This window comes from Leptosomus discolor, chromosome 7 (genome assembly GCF_034619465.1).
Source record: "Leptosomus discolor isolate bLepDis1 chromosome 7, bLepDis1.hap2, whole genome shotgun sequence".
Lineage (NCBI taxonomy): Eukaryota > Metazoa > Chordata > Aves > Leptosomiformes > Leptosomidae > Leptosomus > Leptosomus discolor.
In genome coordinates, this window is record NC_141397.1 from 28,506,943 (window position 1) to 28,524,431 (window position 17,489).

Here is a 17,489-nt window from a genome sequence, read left to right on the forward strand (position 1 = left end):
ACCACATAGTTGGATTCATAAATATTGCTCTGCACTGCAGCTTGGTTACCAAAGTTCAAAGTTCAGCTCTTAAATGAAGTGTAAATTGCTCCAGTCACCTGACATGGCTGCAGTGGTTGCCTCAGGATATGTTCCCTAGCTTGTTGGAGTGATAAAGACACAGCATCAATGGGGTCTCCGAAAAATCTGGAGAAGATTCCTTCTTCCACATATGGAAGATATGAGAGCAGGACCTATAGGCTAGCAAGCGCGTATCACATGACTGGGCTTTAGTTTTCATGGGCAGTTCACTGATTTTTCTGGACCCAGTCCCAACTATCTTCATTCTCCTTTCTGCTCTTTTCGGCCTCAATAATTTCTTTGTACCTCCGGCGGAAGAAGCCCATCTGCAAATCGAGAAGAGAGAACAGTGGTAAGTAACCATCATTAACTTGAGACTTTTTCAGAAAATGGCGTGCAGAAGAAAACAGCACAGGTGTTAATAGCCAATTTCTCCTATAGCCAGTCTGGAATTATAGCTCCTTGTTTACATCAGTATAAATGAGATCAAACCATGTTCCAAACCTTCATGAGTACTCTGCTCCTTATAGATGAACTACTCTGAGGGAAGAAAGTTCTTATGTGAAACATGATTTAAAAAACAATGCAGACAAAGTACTTCTAATAAACACAGAGCAGCAGAGGCAGATACGGGTTTATTGGTTTCAAATAAAGACTAATGCAAAATCTGGATCTGAACCTAAAGCCAGGCTAGCGCTTGGGTCCTGAGTAAATGCTGCCAGAGTTTTACAACCTGTGCTCTCAGTGTCCACAACTGCACAAACGAACAGAGATCAGAGGAATACAGTACACCCACCTCCCAGCCTCCAAATTCCAACTATCGGCCTTTTTTTTTGGTAAGAAAGCCTCTTCCAGAAAACCTAGCACAGTCTATTGTCTATCGCAGGCACTCCACCACCATTCTGAAGAGCTCTGCTGCCATTTTGATGTGCCTGTCTCCAGAAATATCAGGCTGCTGCTGTGCACCCACAGGTACTACTTTTCCTGCCAGCAGTCACTCTAAGTTCAGGTCTCAAATCTTCTATTTGAGGATCATTTATGTTAAGATGCTTTGGAGGAAACAGATCGCTACAGACTCTTCTTTTTGCTAATGATTTCCCTTGTCCCGCTGCTACCAGTTGTGTAATCTGCAGCTCAGAAGGCAAAATACAAGCCTGATCCTACAAAACGCAGAGCATAAACAGTAATTCTTCCAAAAGCTTTCAACATGCTGCAGGGCTGGTGATTGCTTTTGCTTTTCTTCTCCTTTCCTCAACCCTTGTACTTAGTTAAAGAAATGCAAGTGGTTTTCATTCCACTTTGGATAAAAACCTTTCATATCTCTGTTTTTTTAAGTCTTTCAAATAAACAAAAATGATTTTAATAACAGATTTTGGTAAGCATTCAAGAATAACTCCTCAAGCTTAGTAGTGCACTACTGAGACCATTGAATCAATATTTTGTTCATCATAATTAAACATTTATGTAACTCCTACCACTCTAAACCTGTTTTCTTACTCCTGCTGGGTAAAACATGATGCTTTAGTCTTCCTTTATCAACCAGTTATTGCCATCCTTTATTCCCCAATTGGCTATATGTAGGAATATTTTGTGCTCTTTTGTCAATGCTAAGATTCTGTTAAGTTGGGCTTTTTCGTTTCAGTTCTTTAGCAACTTCACTTTTCTTCAAGTATATTTAAACTCACAGGGGTCTGAAAGGCAGCTTGTTCAAAGTGCCAAGGGTGCTTCTCCAGCAGAGCTTCCTCAAGCCCAGTGCTCCCAACTACATCCTGAATTCACGGCAACATGAGACCAGACACACACCATCTTCTCACCATCTCTTACCTCCACCACTTGGCTTCTGTGCAAAGGACACAGAAGCTGCAGCATCGTCTAACAAGCTCCTTTTGGGCAGCTGTAGACCATGGCCCTGGCACGTGCTATTAATCTAGAGATGGGTATACCCTCCTGAGTGCACAGATGCGCATTACACACACGCACCTACAACCACTTTATAAGTACACAATAGGCAGCCATACACATAAATGCCTACAATCTCAATTTTACAGAGGTCCCATGACCTTATGAAGGCTCCCATGAAAAAATGGATTTAGACCTTAAAAGTAATTTGTTCATAGTCTTGTGCACAGACTGCAGACATAGTCTCTTTCTCATCTATCATTAGCAAAGCTTTATCTGCTGCTCAATACGTGCAAGCGCATAGATAATGGTGGCTCTGTCCTGAAAAACCACTTCACAAAAGGGACACTTGAATTTCGGAGGGCTATGTCTCCCTCACCTCCTAGCATCTTTCAAAACAGTGTACGCAAGGATTCAGAAACAGAGAATTAAGGAAGAGTTTCTCTAGCTTCCCATTCTTCAAACTTGCTCTAGAAGTCAGATCAAGATCTTTCTTTAGCAGAAAAATATCCTTACTAGTCATTTTTGTACTTCTACCTACAAGCTATACCAGTCCAAAGGATATATTTTGAAAAGACATCCTCAAGACAGCACCATCATAAAATCCCAGTGAAATTTCACCATTGGTACCAACGTACTTCGGCTCAATGGAGACTTGAAGTCAAACGTCTCTCTAGATTTTCACAGTCTAAAATGGAGGTGAATTATTTCATTGATAATGAAAAAAAACTAAACCAGTGTAAGAATCTACTCCTCCTCTGTTGTTCGGCCCCAGTAGGATTAATCGTAGGTACTTATGTTAGTCACCGGAACGTGCAGATATTCCTTACATATGCTCAGGGAGTAGATGTGTTGAAGAAGTGGGTACCGGTTTGGTATTATCCATTTTTGTAACAGACCTACATGTTCTGCACATTAGAAAATAAAATTGCCACAGGACTTTGTTTCCTAAGATTAACAAGAGAAGTTCAATTTGTAGCTTTTAAAAACAGGTTTTAAACCCTTAAGGTTTCCATCCTTCATGCAACCACATTCTTGGTACAATAAAATCCTCTCTTGAAGTTATAATCAAAATTATAGAAAGGCTCTTTAATTTCCTTGAGGGCCAAACAAACAAAACTAAACTCCTTCTCACTGTTATTTTAATAAAAATTGTCTGTTTGTGAACATCTGCTTCAGGAATTATCTTTAAAAGTTGGTTATGATAGTTTTGGTATTCTACTATTTTCTTACTGGATACAGAATGCTTTGTATATCTTCCCAGTAGGGCAAAAAAGTGAGCTGAAGAACATAATAAATATTAATGAAGCATGAAATCCTACATCTAGGGGTGCTTCCACCATGAAGCTGTATATGTTTACTTGCTGTAAATTAGGTGGAGAATCTAAAATTATGCAGATGACTTCAACTGAAGTGCAAGCAAAACAGAAACTGGACCTTAAGGATTTTTTTTTTTTTTTTTTTTTTTGACATATTTTGAAATAGTGGTCAGGGATTAGATATATTTCCCATGCCTGAAAGGCAAGGATGTGCTTTGTTATGGGACACTGTTCCCTAGTGTTAAACCACATATTTCCACTTAATGGGATAGAGTCCCTATCATCAGCAGAAAGGGTTTTTTTTTTTTTGTAATGGCTGTGAAGAAATCACAACACAGTCACTGTCTCACAAGAGACCACACAACCCACATATCCATCTCCTTACAATGAACTGACTTCATTAAAAATGACAGCATTATTAATCCATATGGTAAGGGCTGATAAGTGCCTGTGGCAAGCTGCAGAGAATAAGTGAATTTAACATACAATGATGAGATACAGGGGTAATAAGGAGGAGGACACTTGGTCCAAAGCAGGAGAACTGATGCAACATGGGGCTGAGTATATCCTGTCTCTTCTGTCACTGGGGCACAAGTGACACCAGAAGATCTCTTTTCTGTGGCTAACACAAAGCCCTTAAGGGAACTCTAAAAACCCAGTGAGGACAGCACTGCTGGGACTCAGTCCTGGATTTCAAGCGGGGAGAGGAGGAGAGATCCTCAGCTTTAACAGGAGTATTGCTGTGATCTCATTTGTGGAATGGGTGTTTACAGTTGGCCCATGGTCTCCAACCCATGTTTTATGGGCAATGAGTCTCTAATGTTGTTCAATTCTCCCAAACTTTGCTTTCCACATATACAGTCATATGCACGCACGTGCACATGTGTGTGTGCAGACACACAGATGTATGTAGATGGCAAAGGAATACCCAAGTCCAGAGCCATGATCATATCATGCAATCTGTGAGTTCACACCACCACACCCATAGAAAGGACTGATGACAGTATTTTGATCAGTAAACTTCTGCCTGGGGAAGGCACTCATGAGAGGATAAGCAACAGGAGAACATATTTACAGGAGGCAAGAAGAAAGTACCGTGGGAAGCCAAAAGGTTACAATGGAAGAAGAGGCTTCAGCCACCAAAGACAATGCAGGAAATGAGAAAAGTGAACTACAGTCAGCATTTTAGAGTTGGGTAAAAATTATTTGGGGGAGCTGAGGAGGCCAACTTAAGTTATGGGCCTTTTAGGTCAGTGTGGCTGAATGAAAGGTCTCAGGAGCGGGACACTGCTCAGCATGCACCATGCTTTACTCTTAACCCTGGCAGACCTCACCAGAGGGAAACTGCTATGCCAAGGCCACCATGTCTTACTTTGTTTCTTCTCTGTTGAAGCATAGAGGAGAAAGAGGGCCATTAAAGACTTTGGGAATACAGGGACAGTCCCAAAATCCTGCAGCTATCACTGTCACTCACAATGGATTCACAACCCATGCCAGGGAAAGGAGAGACTGTCTGAATTGTCTGTGAATCCACAAACTGTCATGTTTCACATCTGCCATGATAAACTGCAAAGATGTCTGCTTGCTTTTAAACAAATCCAAAAAATTCAGGCAGAACCAAACAAAATGGAAAGAAAAAGCTGGCCTGGTCTTTACCAGAAGTCACAAACTATAACCAGTCCTTTCTGGAGGTGCTTCAAGTAAGAATTAGAGCTGTTATAAACAGGCTGCTTGGATTCAAAACCTGAAACCATCCATAGGTTTTACACACATCCCTTAATTCAGTTATTCCAGCCTATGTACCCTCTTCTAGCATAACCTTACTGCCATCTACAGTATACGCTGAGCAAAAAGCACATTCCTGGCAAAACTGAATAAAGCAACAGAAAATCTGTGTTATTTCTAGGCTGGGGAATTATACCTGTTTGTGTGAAGTTATTTCCAGCCATGTGACAGCACTGTCAAGTCTTCTTTTCAATCTTGAGTATTTCAAGTCTGTTTCACTAGCACACACAGCTCCCTTTAGCTGTCATGCCAGGTTTAAATCCCTCAAAAATCACAGATAAGTCATATCTAAAACACTCGCATAAAATAGCATTCTTCATGCACTCACACATACTGAAAACTTCAGTCAAAGTGATTTCAAAGTGTTGAATTAACATCACAATAAATGGTCTTTTTCCCTGCTGCTATTTTCTGCATATCCAAAGGCTCATCACTGAATTACTGGACCTTATATTCTAAATTCCAAAAGCATAAACATTTAGCCAGCATTTCCTCCAGTACCGTCCTGTGGCTATCTCTCTAGGGTGCCAATTATAACTATGTTTGAAGAGGGACAATATTACAAAATAAAATTTAAGCCACAGCTGGGAAAAAAACAAGGCTGATCAGAGGGCAAGCAGTATCACTGCCTTTGTTATATTCACTGTTGGGTAAATGTCTAAAGCATTTTTATCATGCCCAGCGAAGCTTATGGTCAAAAAAAATAGTTAAATTGTTTGAAATGTGGATTGTAGAAGAATGGCTATGTTTTGTGGGTTTTTTAAAAGTCTTTCTCCCATTAACATCGTCCATTAAGAAAAAATTGATAAGAACTGCTGTAAAAAAAAAAAATTATGTCTTGTTTTACAGTAGTGTTTTAAGACTATAACTGAACTAGGAACAGAGGTTTGTGAATGACAATGTTCAAACAGAATCCAAAACTGCATCAGACTTCTACTGCTTTTTGGAAAATTTTTTAATTAAGTTTCTCTAGTGCATACTGAGGTACACATAAAAAGTACTGATTTTTATCACTATGGCTTTGCTGATAAATGCCTTCTAATGGAGATCACTGAGCACAGTACAAACCAACAAGTAAAAAGAAAAGAGAGCGAAGCAAGTACTGACAGAGGTGTAACTAAGAAATAAAATGAAATTTTAGAACTGCTGAATAATTCTCCCATTGAACTAGGCTTTGACAAGATACTTTGGGTTCAGTGCCTTAATCACAAGCTGTCTTTCCTCTGTTAGACAGTTTCTTCATCTACTGTAAGCACTATCTACCCATACCTGATGAACAGACTGGACTTACATCATGAATCTTTTACTGCCATATCTCTTTAATCTAGGCAGAGGTTCCAAGCCAATCACCACGTGGCCCTTCAGAAAGAATTAACTTACTTTTCTCCTCACCTTTTTTAGGTGCGTGCCCCTTGGACACTTCTCCCTTCTCATAAACAGCACCAAAACTAGAAAAGTATGCAGCTAATCATGGTTCAAAGCAGGGCCAAGAACCTCACCTCACATAAGATGCCATCAGTCGGCAGAGTAGCAACACTCCCAATCTCTGCAGTGCTGCTGAGACTGGAAGCACAGAATGTTTCCCCACACAGAGACTGATCACTGGTTAAGTACATCTCACTTTACTACTGCCAAGAAGGCAGGAAAAAATATTTTGCACTTGGGGTCGCACGGCCCTGGATGATTTTGGCAAGCCACCAGCTCCAAGAGGATGCACAGTTTCCTTCCTCCTAATTAAAGGACCCTTGCCACAGTACAGGGGCCATGAACAGATATTGTGTACCAGCTTTTCCACAGAGGACTGGCAAACTGCTACCACCTGGGCCCCCCTGTGAGGAAAAGACATGTTTGGAAAGCAGCCATGGGTCCTGTCTGTAGTTAAATGAGAAACTATGTATTTAGGAGGAAGGATGATAGTGTGGATAAGGTAAACTCACGAGGACTCAAGCAGTCTGACTTTGATTATTCAGTCTTTCATTGACTCTTTGAGAGGCAAATCCCTTAACTTTCCTGTAATGTAAGTCCTCATTTGCTCAATGAAACATGTACAAGAAAACAAATACATATGGTTCAAACATCACCATTCCACAAGTGGCTGGTTTGTGTGTGTATGCATACACATATAACATATACTTTGTAGATACACATAATGCTATATATACTTCTGCAGCTGGGGAACTGAGGCAAAGAGAAGTTCAGCAGCTTGCTCAAAGGTAAGTTCTCCTCTACAAACGCTTTCTTAGCTACTATGGATGAATTTGATACCTAGTATCTGTATCTAATCCCAATGTGTCGGGGATAGCCTGACTGAGGGAGAGGAAATTTGCCTTGACAGCATCCCAGTATACCCGTGAGAAGATGAAAGTAGTGGGTGAGGAATGTTGTAAGCAGGGTTGAGGAGGTGATAAGAGACTGAGCAAGGAGAGACTAAACAAGTGAATACCACAGAGCAGAAACTTGGCAAGAGAACAGTAGGTGAAGTGGGAAGTACAGTAGGAGCTCCAGCCAATCAGTATGTGAATACAGGTAAATAGACAGAGCTATTGAGCGAATCATTATAATAGCCTTAATGCATGAACCGGTGGACAGATAAGAAAGGTTATAAAAGGGTATGCTTTTTCTGCTGCGCCATCTCAGCCATCTTGGCTTTTTGTGACTTAATAAAGGCTGCCTTTTTTTTACATATATTTTTGTCGGTGTCGGTCCCTACCGCGAAACCAATGTATTGCAAAAGATAGATATTGCTATGGCAGAAAAGAATTAGCACTGTACATAGAGTTCCACTTAACTTTTAAGTTACTTTCATATAGCCTGGCTAACTGACTTAAGGTACTACTGTTGGTACCTAGGATCTGTAGTCCTCTGTAGACTTTAGAAGGAAATTCATTTTACATGCTCTAGTAGTAAAACAAGCATAGCTTTTAAACACCCATTTTATTAGGCAGTTACTTTGTAAAGAAAAAATTTAAAATGCCTTTCTTTTTTTTTTTGCCAAGAATAGTCAGTCAATTCACAAACTTAGCTCAAATGGCCATTAAATAAACTATTAATTTAACCAAATACTTTATGTCTATCTCAAAGGCCAAATTTTCAAAAAACAGTCACTAAGGCTTGCTACCTACCTCAAAGTAGATACACAATACAGACTAGCAGCATGCATTGAAAAGATGCATTTAGGTGTGCAAAAGAGGTAACTGCACAGAGAGATGGACTCCGGGACAATCTAATTTAGTACTTTGGTTTCTTTAATATCACGTCTTGCTGTTGTCACTGATGCTAGTGTCACTCCATTCTAAAGCCCAGTCATCAACAATTTGTTCCTCTAATCACTTCTCATGCAACTTTTCGCCCAGGAACTGCTCAGTTGGCTTCCATGGACCTACTTGCTAATGTGGTGAATAAAGCTGGTAGTTCTGGTGTCCACCCTTGGAAGATCTTTCCCATGTAGGTAAGATCTAGTTTGCCTCAGACAAGACTCAGTCACCTAGCATTTGACTCATTTGTGCATACATAAATATTTTGTTAAGGACTTAGTACTCACAGTACTTTAGCAATGAAGGGAACTCCAGTGACTGGACTTTTAAAGATCTTTCAGTGCTGAGTTCTGCTAACTTGAGTTTAACGAAAGCATGAACTTCTTGCAGGATGGTAACTGTGTACAGTAACTTGCACAACAGATGTTACCAGTATTCTTATAAGTGTAATCAAAAAGCTAATCAGGCAACATTAAAACTTATAAACAATTCCAAACAGTTTAAAGATTTTTTTCCTATTGCAAAACTTTACTAAGTAGTTTATTTTTTAAAAAGTCATAGAATGAACACAGCCATCATCCAAAGTTCATCTCTGATTATGAGTCTCAAAAATTAGAAAGAACATAGTGTCTACTGCAGATATGTCTAGACAAATTACTATATACTGATTTCTTAAATCTCAGCAGGGAATAGGACAGTAATTAGATATATCATTCCTGTAAGTGCAATTAATTTAAGACATATCTCAATCCATATTTTCCATTTCCTCTCCAAAGAAAAAAAGAAAAACTACTGAAATATTTCTGGCTTTGCTTGAAAACCAGAGACTAAACATTAAAGACTATTTCTGGAATCAATAAAAAGTAGCTTTACAATCATATTTTGATACATGTGACCTGCCAAAAATATTTGAATAAAAGTTGTACTACATCCATGATTATCAGAGTAAGTTACTTTCATGGGTTTAATCGAACCAGGACGAAATGGCTATGGGTAGTGAAAGTCATAATACAGCATTTCCCACTGTGACACCAAGTCTAAAGACAGAATTCAGACTATGCAAGTCATAATTTCTCTGTTATTGGCATTTAGGTCTGAGGGATGCTAACAGCTTCCAATAAATACACATGTTGTGTTCTGGCAGTGGGGAACCTTGGAACCTTAGGTACTTATTTGCAATTTTTCAGTCTACACACATATTTTTTTTCTGGTTTAGGCTCCTGAAAATGATGGCTGTCTTTCTTCTTTTCAGAAAGATGTTCTAAACCACAACCTGACCTCTCTCCTGCCAGTGGATTCAATTTGTTCACACAGTGCGAGGATGAGAGCAACATAGCTGCAATGGCTGTCATGTTCTCAAAGCGCCCTGGTATGCACAGCTCCTGTTTGGAGGGCACTGAAACCAGAGAGAACACTCAACCATTACATTACTGTTGTACATTTACACAGCTCATTTTATCCAGAAAGATAACAAAGGCATTTCACAAGTACTGGACACAAACCACCACTGAAATGTTGCCAGCCTTGCTCTTGAGGGTGGTGAACAAATATTATATGGCAGTCAGAATGATCACTGGGGAAGGCAGTGTTTTGGCTATGACAGCAGCATTAACCATTTACTTGTGTAAGAATAAATAAGAGATGCCCAAACTCAATCTCCCTTTAACATTCAGTCAGAAATTCAAAAAGCACAGCAAATCACGCAAATAACCTACTGTAGAAAACCCAACATGTAAGTCGCTGTTGCAAGAATACAAACCCTTTTGGTCTCAGGAAGTCAAGGGTTTACAAATATTGTGTGATGCTCACTTTGGTCCAGGAAAAGGAAACATAATAAAATGCAGTTTTGACTTACTTTAAGAAAATAGGCAGACTTCAGATTATTCACCTAACTTCTGCATGGTGAAAACATCATTATGTATGCAGGCAACTAACCACTTCCACTGCCCCATTCCCTCCTCAAGGTTTCCTAGCTGTTATACATAATGAAGATCCATCTACGTTTGGGAGACAATACAGGTTTGGTTTTGAATCACAGAAGTTAATTATCACCTGACTGCATTTTTATTACTTATAACAGTATGATATTGAAAAAGCCTAATTCTGGGCCTACTGAACCTAGAATCTATGTCAAAAAAGAGAAGCCTACATATGAGATAGCAAGTGCAACTTACTTGAAGCAACTAGATAAATGGGCAACAAAAGCAATAAAATGAGAAGTTTATCAGAAAAATTCTACAGAACACAATGATTTGAGGACCACAGAAAGAGGAATTTCAAAGAACACAAATGAAGTCACAGTTTTTGAAGTTGTGATGGGCAGACAGGACAAGATATGGGCTATGCAGCTCCTACAGGCAGGGATCATACTTTTACAAGTGAGACAAGATGAAAAGGGAGAGGACAAATCTGGGCAGGAACTTGGAAGAAAGTGTGAGAAACTAGTGTTGACATGGTTTTAAACAGAGGAGAGATGGCAGAGAAATAAAAAAAAAAAAGAAAAAGAAGTATAGACTTTTAAGCATAGAATTTTAAAGCAACACCACAGTAAAGAATGGTTTGTTCTTGGAATTACATGTACAAAAAGGTAGAAGGAGTGAACTCTGAGTAGGAACAACAACTTTCATCAAAGATATGAAATGCCACTCAGTTTCAACAGGTTTCTCTGTCTCCACCTCTAAAACCAACATTTGAAGCTAGACAGCTGTGATAATGGGTGCGTTACACCTACCTGGGAGACATTTTTAATTGAAAAGTGTTCTTCCTGGAAAGATTATACATACAAATAGATTACACATAGATATATATAGATCATAGATATACAGAGGGGAGAAAGGGAGCGAGAGAGAGAGAGAAAAGCCAGACTTCTTTCCTGCACCAAAATCCAAAGAGGTTTTGTGCCATAACTTCATGTGCCTATGCACCTCTGGTGAAGGAAGAAAAATAAATAGGCAGCAGCAGCAGTTTTATTTCATTGCAGACCTACTACTCCAAAACCTGCTCACCAGGAAAGGGGGTCGGTACAAGGACTGGCCAGGAAATGGTACTTAGCCTCTGCCACCTGAGCTGTAGATAAAAAGGAGAGAAAATGGTTTTGGGCTTGTAACACAGGATACAGAGCAACCACTGGCAAAGAGTAAGTGCAGAGGTTTGGGGTTTTTTTCCTCTGCTGGAAAATGGTGAGCTGTATGGTTTGGCCCATTGTAAAAAGACTTAATGTTTGAGGCCCTAAGTAAGGGAAAGTGTCTCCTTCCAAAAAAGGGGAAAACAGGGGGTTTTGCTACATAGGTGAATTTCAAGTTAGCTTCAGATGTTTTCTGAATGCTGAAACAGTATGTGAGGCAATGGCAACTACTGCATGTAAGGGAATACAAGTGTTCTTTCAAAGACACTTGTGCAGTCGCAGAAAAAAATTATAAGGGTTCTCCAAGCAAGAAGCCCAAGTGCACCTTTCAAAAACCTGCCTGGGTTTGTTTGGCTTTTCTTAAAGAAATTCATATTTCATAAAGAAAGCTTTATATTTCAAAGTTTGTCCCTTAAAGCAGTACTAGCAAACAGCTACATCCATGCATACAGCCTCTGCTTAAATGAGGATGTCGCAAGTTCAGCACTTGGTAGGACTCATGCTCCCTATTGGAAAAAGCCAGTTCAAAACCTGCACTAGCTCAGCTCAGTAGATGGAAATGTCTTCACAGTATTTTTCCTAAAAACTAAAAAGTTTTCAAACTCTCATTTTAAGACAAAGGACAAAAATGTTCTATCTAGCACATACTGAAGAGCAGGAACCCTCTGGCAAATCAAAAAACCAACGTACATGGGTGCTATTCTACTTGTCCTTCTTCTCTCTGCCATCCTGTCAAAAATCCAGGGTTTGGAGCAGAAGAGTATCTTATCACATAAGGGACACCCAGAGATCAATTCTTTGCCCCAGGAATCTCAAAGCTATAAAACAATGCTAGAAACCTCATTTTAGACAAGTCAGAGCTTGGATACCACAGGGACAGGCTCAGTCCAGAAAGAAGCTTAATGCCTAGATAAATAAGTTTAGATAAAAGTCCAGCTCCTGTGTTAAACATGCCACAAAGAAACAAAATAATTTTACTGCAATGAATGTAAAATCTTTGTTTTGCAAATCACTTCCACGGCTCACTCCACAGATCACTCAGCTGCCCAAATGTCCAGTCTGGTACTTGCTTACACATCCGCTCTTTGATATCCTCTGGGCACAAACCATTTTATTTTTCTTTCTGTGCACTTTATTTAAATAATATGGATTGAATAATTCACTCCACAACTCAAGCCAGTTCAAATGTAGAAACTTCAATCCACATAGCAATTCAATAGCACTACTATTATTAACAGAATATTTATTGGGTTATAATATATCACGCTTCAGTTTTTCATTTGCATTGTGTATGCCAATTCTCCCCTGCTTTACTCATGCACAAGCCCAAAGGGGATCTTGTCCCCATGCATGGCTGCAGTCCTGACAGCTGAGGGAAACATGTGTGGGACAGCACTCCCCAAAACAATCCAGTCGTGACCGCCTTTCCCTCCTGAACTGTTGCCAGTGCTTGTGAAACCACGGGATCCTCTAGCACATGGGTAGCTGTCCTGAAGCAAACTGACCTCCTCCCCTGCTCTACTCTCCACGAGCATCTGGAGGCCACCAAAGAGGTGCAGGCAAATCTCCACAGTAAAAAGCAAGATGTATTGCTGTGGGTAACAGCACAAGAGCCCCTCCTGCTCTTCTTGCACACAGGAGACCACAGACAAGGCACAAGTAGGGAGAGTGAGCTGCGCTGCAGAGGAACTGCCAAGAGTGGGAGCACACCCCCATGGATGCCTGCACAAAGGCATCTGGAGTGATGAACAAGATACAAATAGCCATAAGGGTCAGAGTAAAACTGGGCTATCTAACACAAAAGGCAAAAATGGGGCAACTCTTGTCAGTCTGCATGGTATCTTGTGGAAGCCAGGGAAAAGCTGCTCACCCCCCTGTGCATCTGCACGCACTTAAACCAGAGGAAACATGATGTCTACCCGAAATACTAAAACAAAAACAGAAGCAAAGCCAGTCAAAACCTGATCAAGCTCATGCTAGAAAGCTTGTTACGTGTGCATGAACCTGCCTGTGGTCTTACACATGAATAAATAAGCTTTTATTTGAAGTGAAACAATCAGGCGTTTCACATCACTTCCATTGGCATGGAACACCTAAATTTTAGATCTACAAATAATGAAATAATTACCATCCTCATCCTACTGTATGCACAGTAATCTTATTCTGATTCAAAACAGGATTTTGGGCTGGAATGTCCCTGAGATCTCACTCCTGCTAATGGCATTAATTCTAGCAGTGTGTTATGTGAAATATTTACATGTATTCTAAGATTTTTCTGCAACTTCAAGGAGCTGCCTACTCCATCTGCAAAATACCGATATGTTTGAGGATTTGTCTGTTGTGTTGCACCACTCACAGCACAGTTGTGCACAGGGTGACAGTGTACCTTCCACACAGGGCTGAGACAGTTGCTGCCAGCAAGCCCCTCACTGCTGCCAGTGCTCAGTTCCCTTGTAAGTTTGCTCCAGCTCCTGCACTGTTTTGCGTAAACAGCTGCCTTCCAGAACCACAGTTTAGCTCTAATTAATTTCTTAATGAAAATATAATTTAGTTTATACTTTAGTCCTAAAATCTGGGTCATTTCTAGTTCTCACTAGTGGTTCTCAGACGCCCAAAACTCCATGTAGGTCAAATCTGTTCTTTCATTCCACAGTTGAAGACTAAAACATTTCTAATATAAGAGGTTTTCTGAGTTCTTCACACACAAAATTTAGGAATGACTGTAAGATATACTTGGCCAATTTTGTCTAACAAATATTTACAATTAGACAACTAAGATTCCTCTGTAGGACTGCAACTTTCCCATGTCAGTTTTATCTCAGACAACTTTAATATTGCCAGTAACTTTAATAAATATAGCAACTAGTGAGTGCAAAGTATTACCTATGTATATTTATGCTCCAAACTAAGACTTAAATGAAAATACTGGCTGATACTACCAGCTACAAATTTTTAATCACTTTTCTCTAAAACAAAATCTTAAGTTATTAGTTCCTTTAGTAATCATGCAACTCCATGAATACAGCACTGGAGTGCAGGTGACAAAGCCTGGCTTTTACTGCCATCTCTGCCACAGGACTCTGGGCAAGGTAGCTCACCTTGCTTTGCCTCAGCACTTTAAGATCTGCATGCATCAAAGGGCTCTATAAGCCTGGTGTTAGTTATAATTATTTGTTTCTGTCACTTGGAATTTCCTTTAAGGTTTTCATGCAACAAAACGCAGCTTATTCATGTGTACTTGAATGATCTCTATAAAATTTAAAAGAGCTCAAGTCTCAAGAACAAGCCAGGAAGCAAAGGACTCTATTAATTCTAGTAGAGACCAAGAGTTGAACTTGTGTCAGACTCTCATGGAGACTCACAGTGAAAGGTGCTATTCCTCTTATCTTGCACATATTCAAACAGTTCATCTAGTGCCTTTTTACCTTCAGGAAACAAGCCATATGAAATCAGTCATACGGGTATCAGCAGCTTCTTTTTCAAAACTGTATGTCATCAGGACATAAACCCTGGGCCTCTTCCAATCTCATATTTTTCCATTCTCATGGTTATTCTGCTGCCTTAATTGCACACACTTTTTTTTTTTTTCTTCCCCCTCACTCCTTTCTGCCACAGAAAGCAAAAGCATTTCCCACATGGCAGAAAAACAGAAGTTATGAGATATCCTAGAATGTGGTCAAACATTGTTTTCCAAATGGGAAGCACAGTCAATTTTGACCTGGTCAGTATATGCTTAAAAATCTTCAAAACTAACTATAAAAATACTTTAAATCTATAACCCATATAAAATTTATGTGATCTACAAAGTAGATGTATAATCTATAACACAGCTATACACATATAATCTATGATAACAATTGCACAGCCAGTTTTTGGCCCAGGTTTGTAAATCTATTTTACAGCCTTGCGACCTGCAGCGGTATGTCCTTTTGCAGCACATTGGGGCTGCGACCTCCAGTCCCGGCATAGCCGGCGAGCAGAGCCTGCAGCACACATGCTGCTAAACAGTGCGAATCAGGCTGCTGGACCTCCGCCACGGGAAGCAAAATAAGGTTGGACTTGTTCCCATGTGTGCAGTTGAGATTTACTTTTCTCAAAGACAGTCCCTGACCTTGACTGTGGCCTTTTAAATTTATGGATTGGTAACAGGGAACCGAGGAATGAAAACACTCGAAGCTCCTTACCCTTCATATTTACCACACCAGATGGCTGCTGCTAAGTGTCAGCATCAGCCCAGTTTTACCATGTAACTGTGCTTGGGTACAAGAACTGTATCTTATCAGAGATGGTGTGAAGGCTGGCTTTTAAGAGGTCCCAGTGCTTCTCGCTCTGGTAATGCATTTTACTCATCTGGAACTCTTTCTTTGGGGGATCTGAAGAATTTATTGTTGGATACTCCTCTCCTGCCCCAGCATCTACCTCTTGAAAACAGTAGCTACCAACTGGTTTTTGCTAGGCACGCACCCAATCTTTTAGCTGGTCAAAGCTGACCTGATTTTCAGGAAACCCTGTTGAAATTGGTGAGCCTCAGTCATCAGAAAACCATAGAGATTTAAGAAGTATGTAAGTGTGAGACAACGGCAGGTTTCTAAGAGGGAACCTCCTTTGTCCTGAAACAGTATCAGACATTTCAACTTTTAATAACCAGGCTCTTAAAAAAAAAAAAACAACAAACTAATCCACTTTTCCAATTTTTCTCTACATCATGAGTGTCCCCTGACCCTCACAAAAGCTTGAACATGAAAATATTTTTGCTGGCCGATGGCTTCTGTAATAGAGTGGACAATTATTTAGTTCCTAAAGCAAATGGGTGTTAAATGCAAGGATAACTTTAAGCTAGCCTTGGTGTTTACATTGCATCTATTACCTTACCTTCCATAAGAGCACAGCCAGCAATAGGAAGATGAGAATTCCCACCAGCAAACTGATGGCAATGATCCATCCGACAACATACCCACGAGGCTCCAGATTGTGCAAAGCCTCAAAGACCACCTACAAAGCAATTAGAAAAAGATCTTTTTATGATTGGAAGTTACATTGTTTTCTCTTGTACTCATCTTATTAAACACATTGCATGGTGGCCTCACTGATCATATTTCATCTGTCAAACAAATATGGAATGCGTCCCTAATTTTGTGCTTTCCATCTATTTTTCGCAAGGGATTTAAAGCTTTTAAGTGGAGTGGTCATGCATTGGATCCAAAGGATATCAGCTTCCACTCCAAAAGAACTCTTACCCTGACAACCCCCTACCCCACCCCAGACACCTGGTGCTGGGCCACCAAAGGTGCACAAAGTTTTGCGTGAAAAACTCCATCTCTTGGATTGGCAGGGATTGCCATGACATCTCACATGGTTTGTCTTACTTCTGGCCCTGCTGAACGTCCCGATGCTTCACATGAAACACTCATGTATGCTGAGCTTGTTAACTTTTTTTCACAAAAACTGAGGCAACTCATATATATCCCTATTGAACACAAACCGTCCCTGCTGTGCTCCACAAGACACATTGTGTGAACGAGGGAAGGGTGTGTGATGTCATGGGTTCTTGTGGGAATGCAGGGAGCAGTCCCTTGCTGATCTCTTCTCCCTTTTTGTGTAGCACGTAAGGCAGAGAAATACATCCTACAAAGACCTTTCCCTAATCGTCTGCCTTAAGAAGAAAATGGGAGCAAATTACACCACTCGTATATGCTATGTGAATTTCCAGTCTCTTATTTCAATTAAAACCAGTTCCTCAGTGGAAAACCCAAAACCGATTCTCCTCAGTGAGGGCTATTTCTATGTTAAATTTTGCAATTCAATATCCAACAAATGCAGAGAGGCAGCAGGGATTTTTTTTTTAAAAAAAGATAATATGTTTGATTTGTCTGGCTTTGTTTTGGTTTGTTTTGGAAGGCAAAGTAGTGAGTTTTCCTCCCTCCTTCACAAACCACTTTCATCATCTTTGCTTAAAAATATCAAAACCCTTTTGAACATATTAATCGCTAAATCAATCTTTTAAACAAAAGAAACAAATGTGGTAGTTAAAAGTAGATGATAATCCAG

At 40.0% G+C, this 17,489-nt stretch overlaps 1 protein-coding gene across 1 annotated transcript in view; it reads right to left on the reverse strand.

Moving 5' to 3' along the window:
- Nucleotides 1–287: 287 nt before the first annotated feature.
- ITGA9 (integrin subunit alpha 9) overlaps nucleotides 288–17,489 on the reverse strand; it is a 223,247-nt gene continuing 206,045 nt past the window's right edge. Inside the window, exons 27-28 of the mRNA XM_086468071.1 lie at nucleotides 16,314–16,433; nucleotides 288–386 (exon numbers count right to left, since the gene is read on the reverse strand). Coding sequence (XP_086324197.1) covers nucleotides 288–386; nucleotides 16,314–16,433 — 219 coding nt within the window. The remainder of the gene's footprint in view (nucleotides 387–16,313; nucleotides 16,434–17,489) is intronic.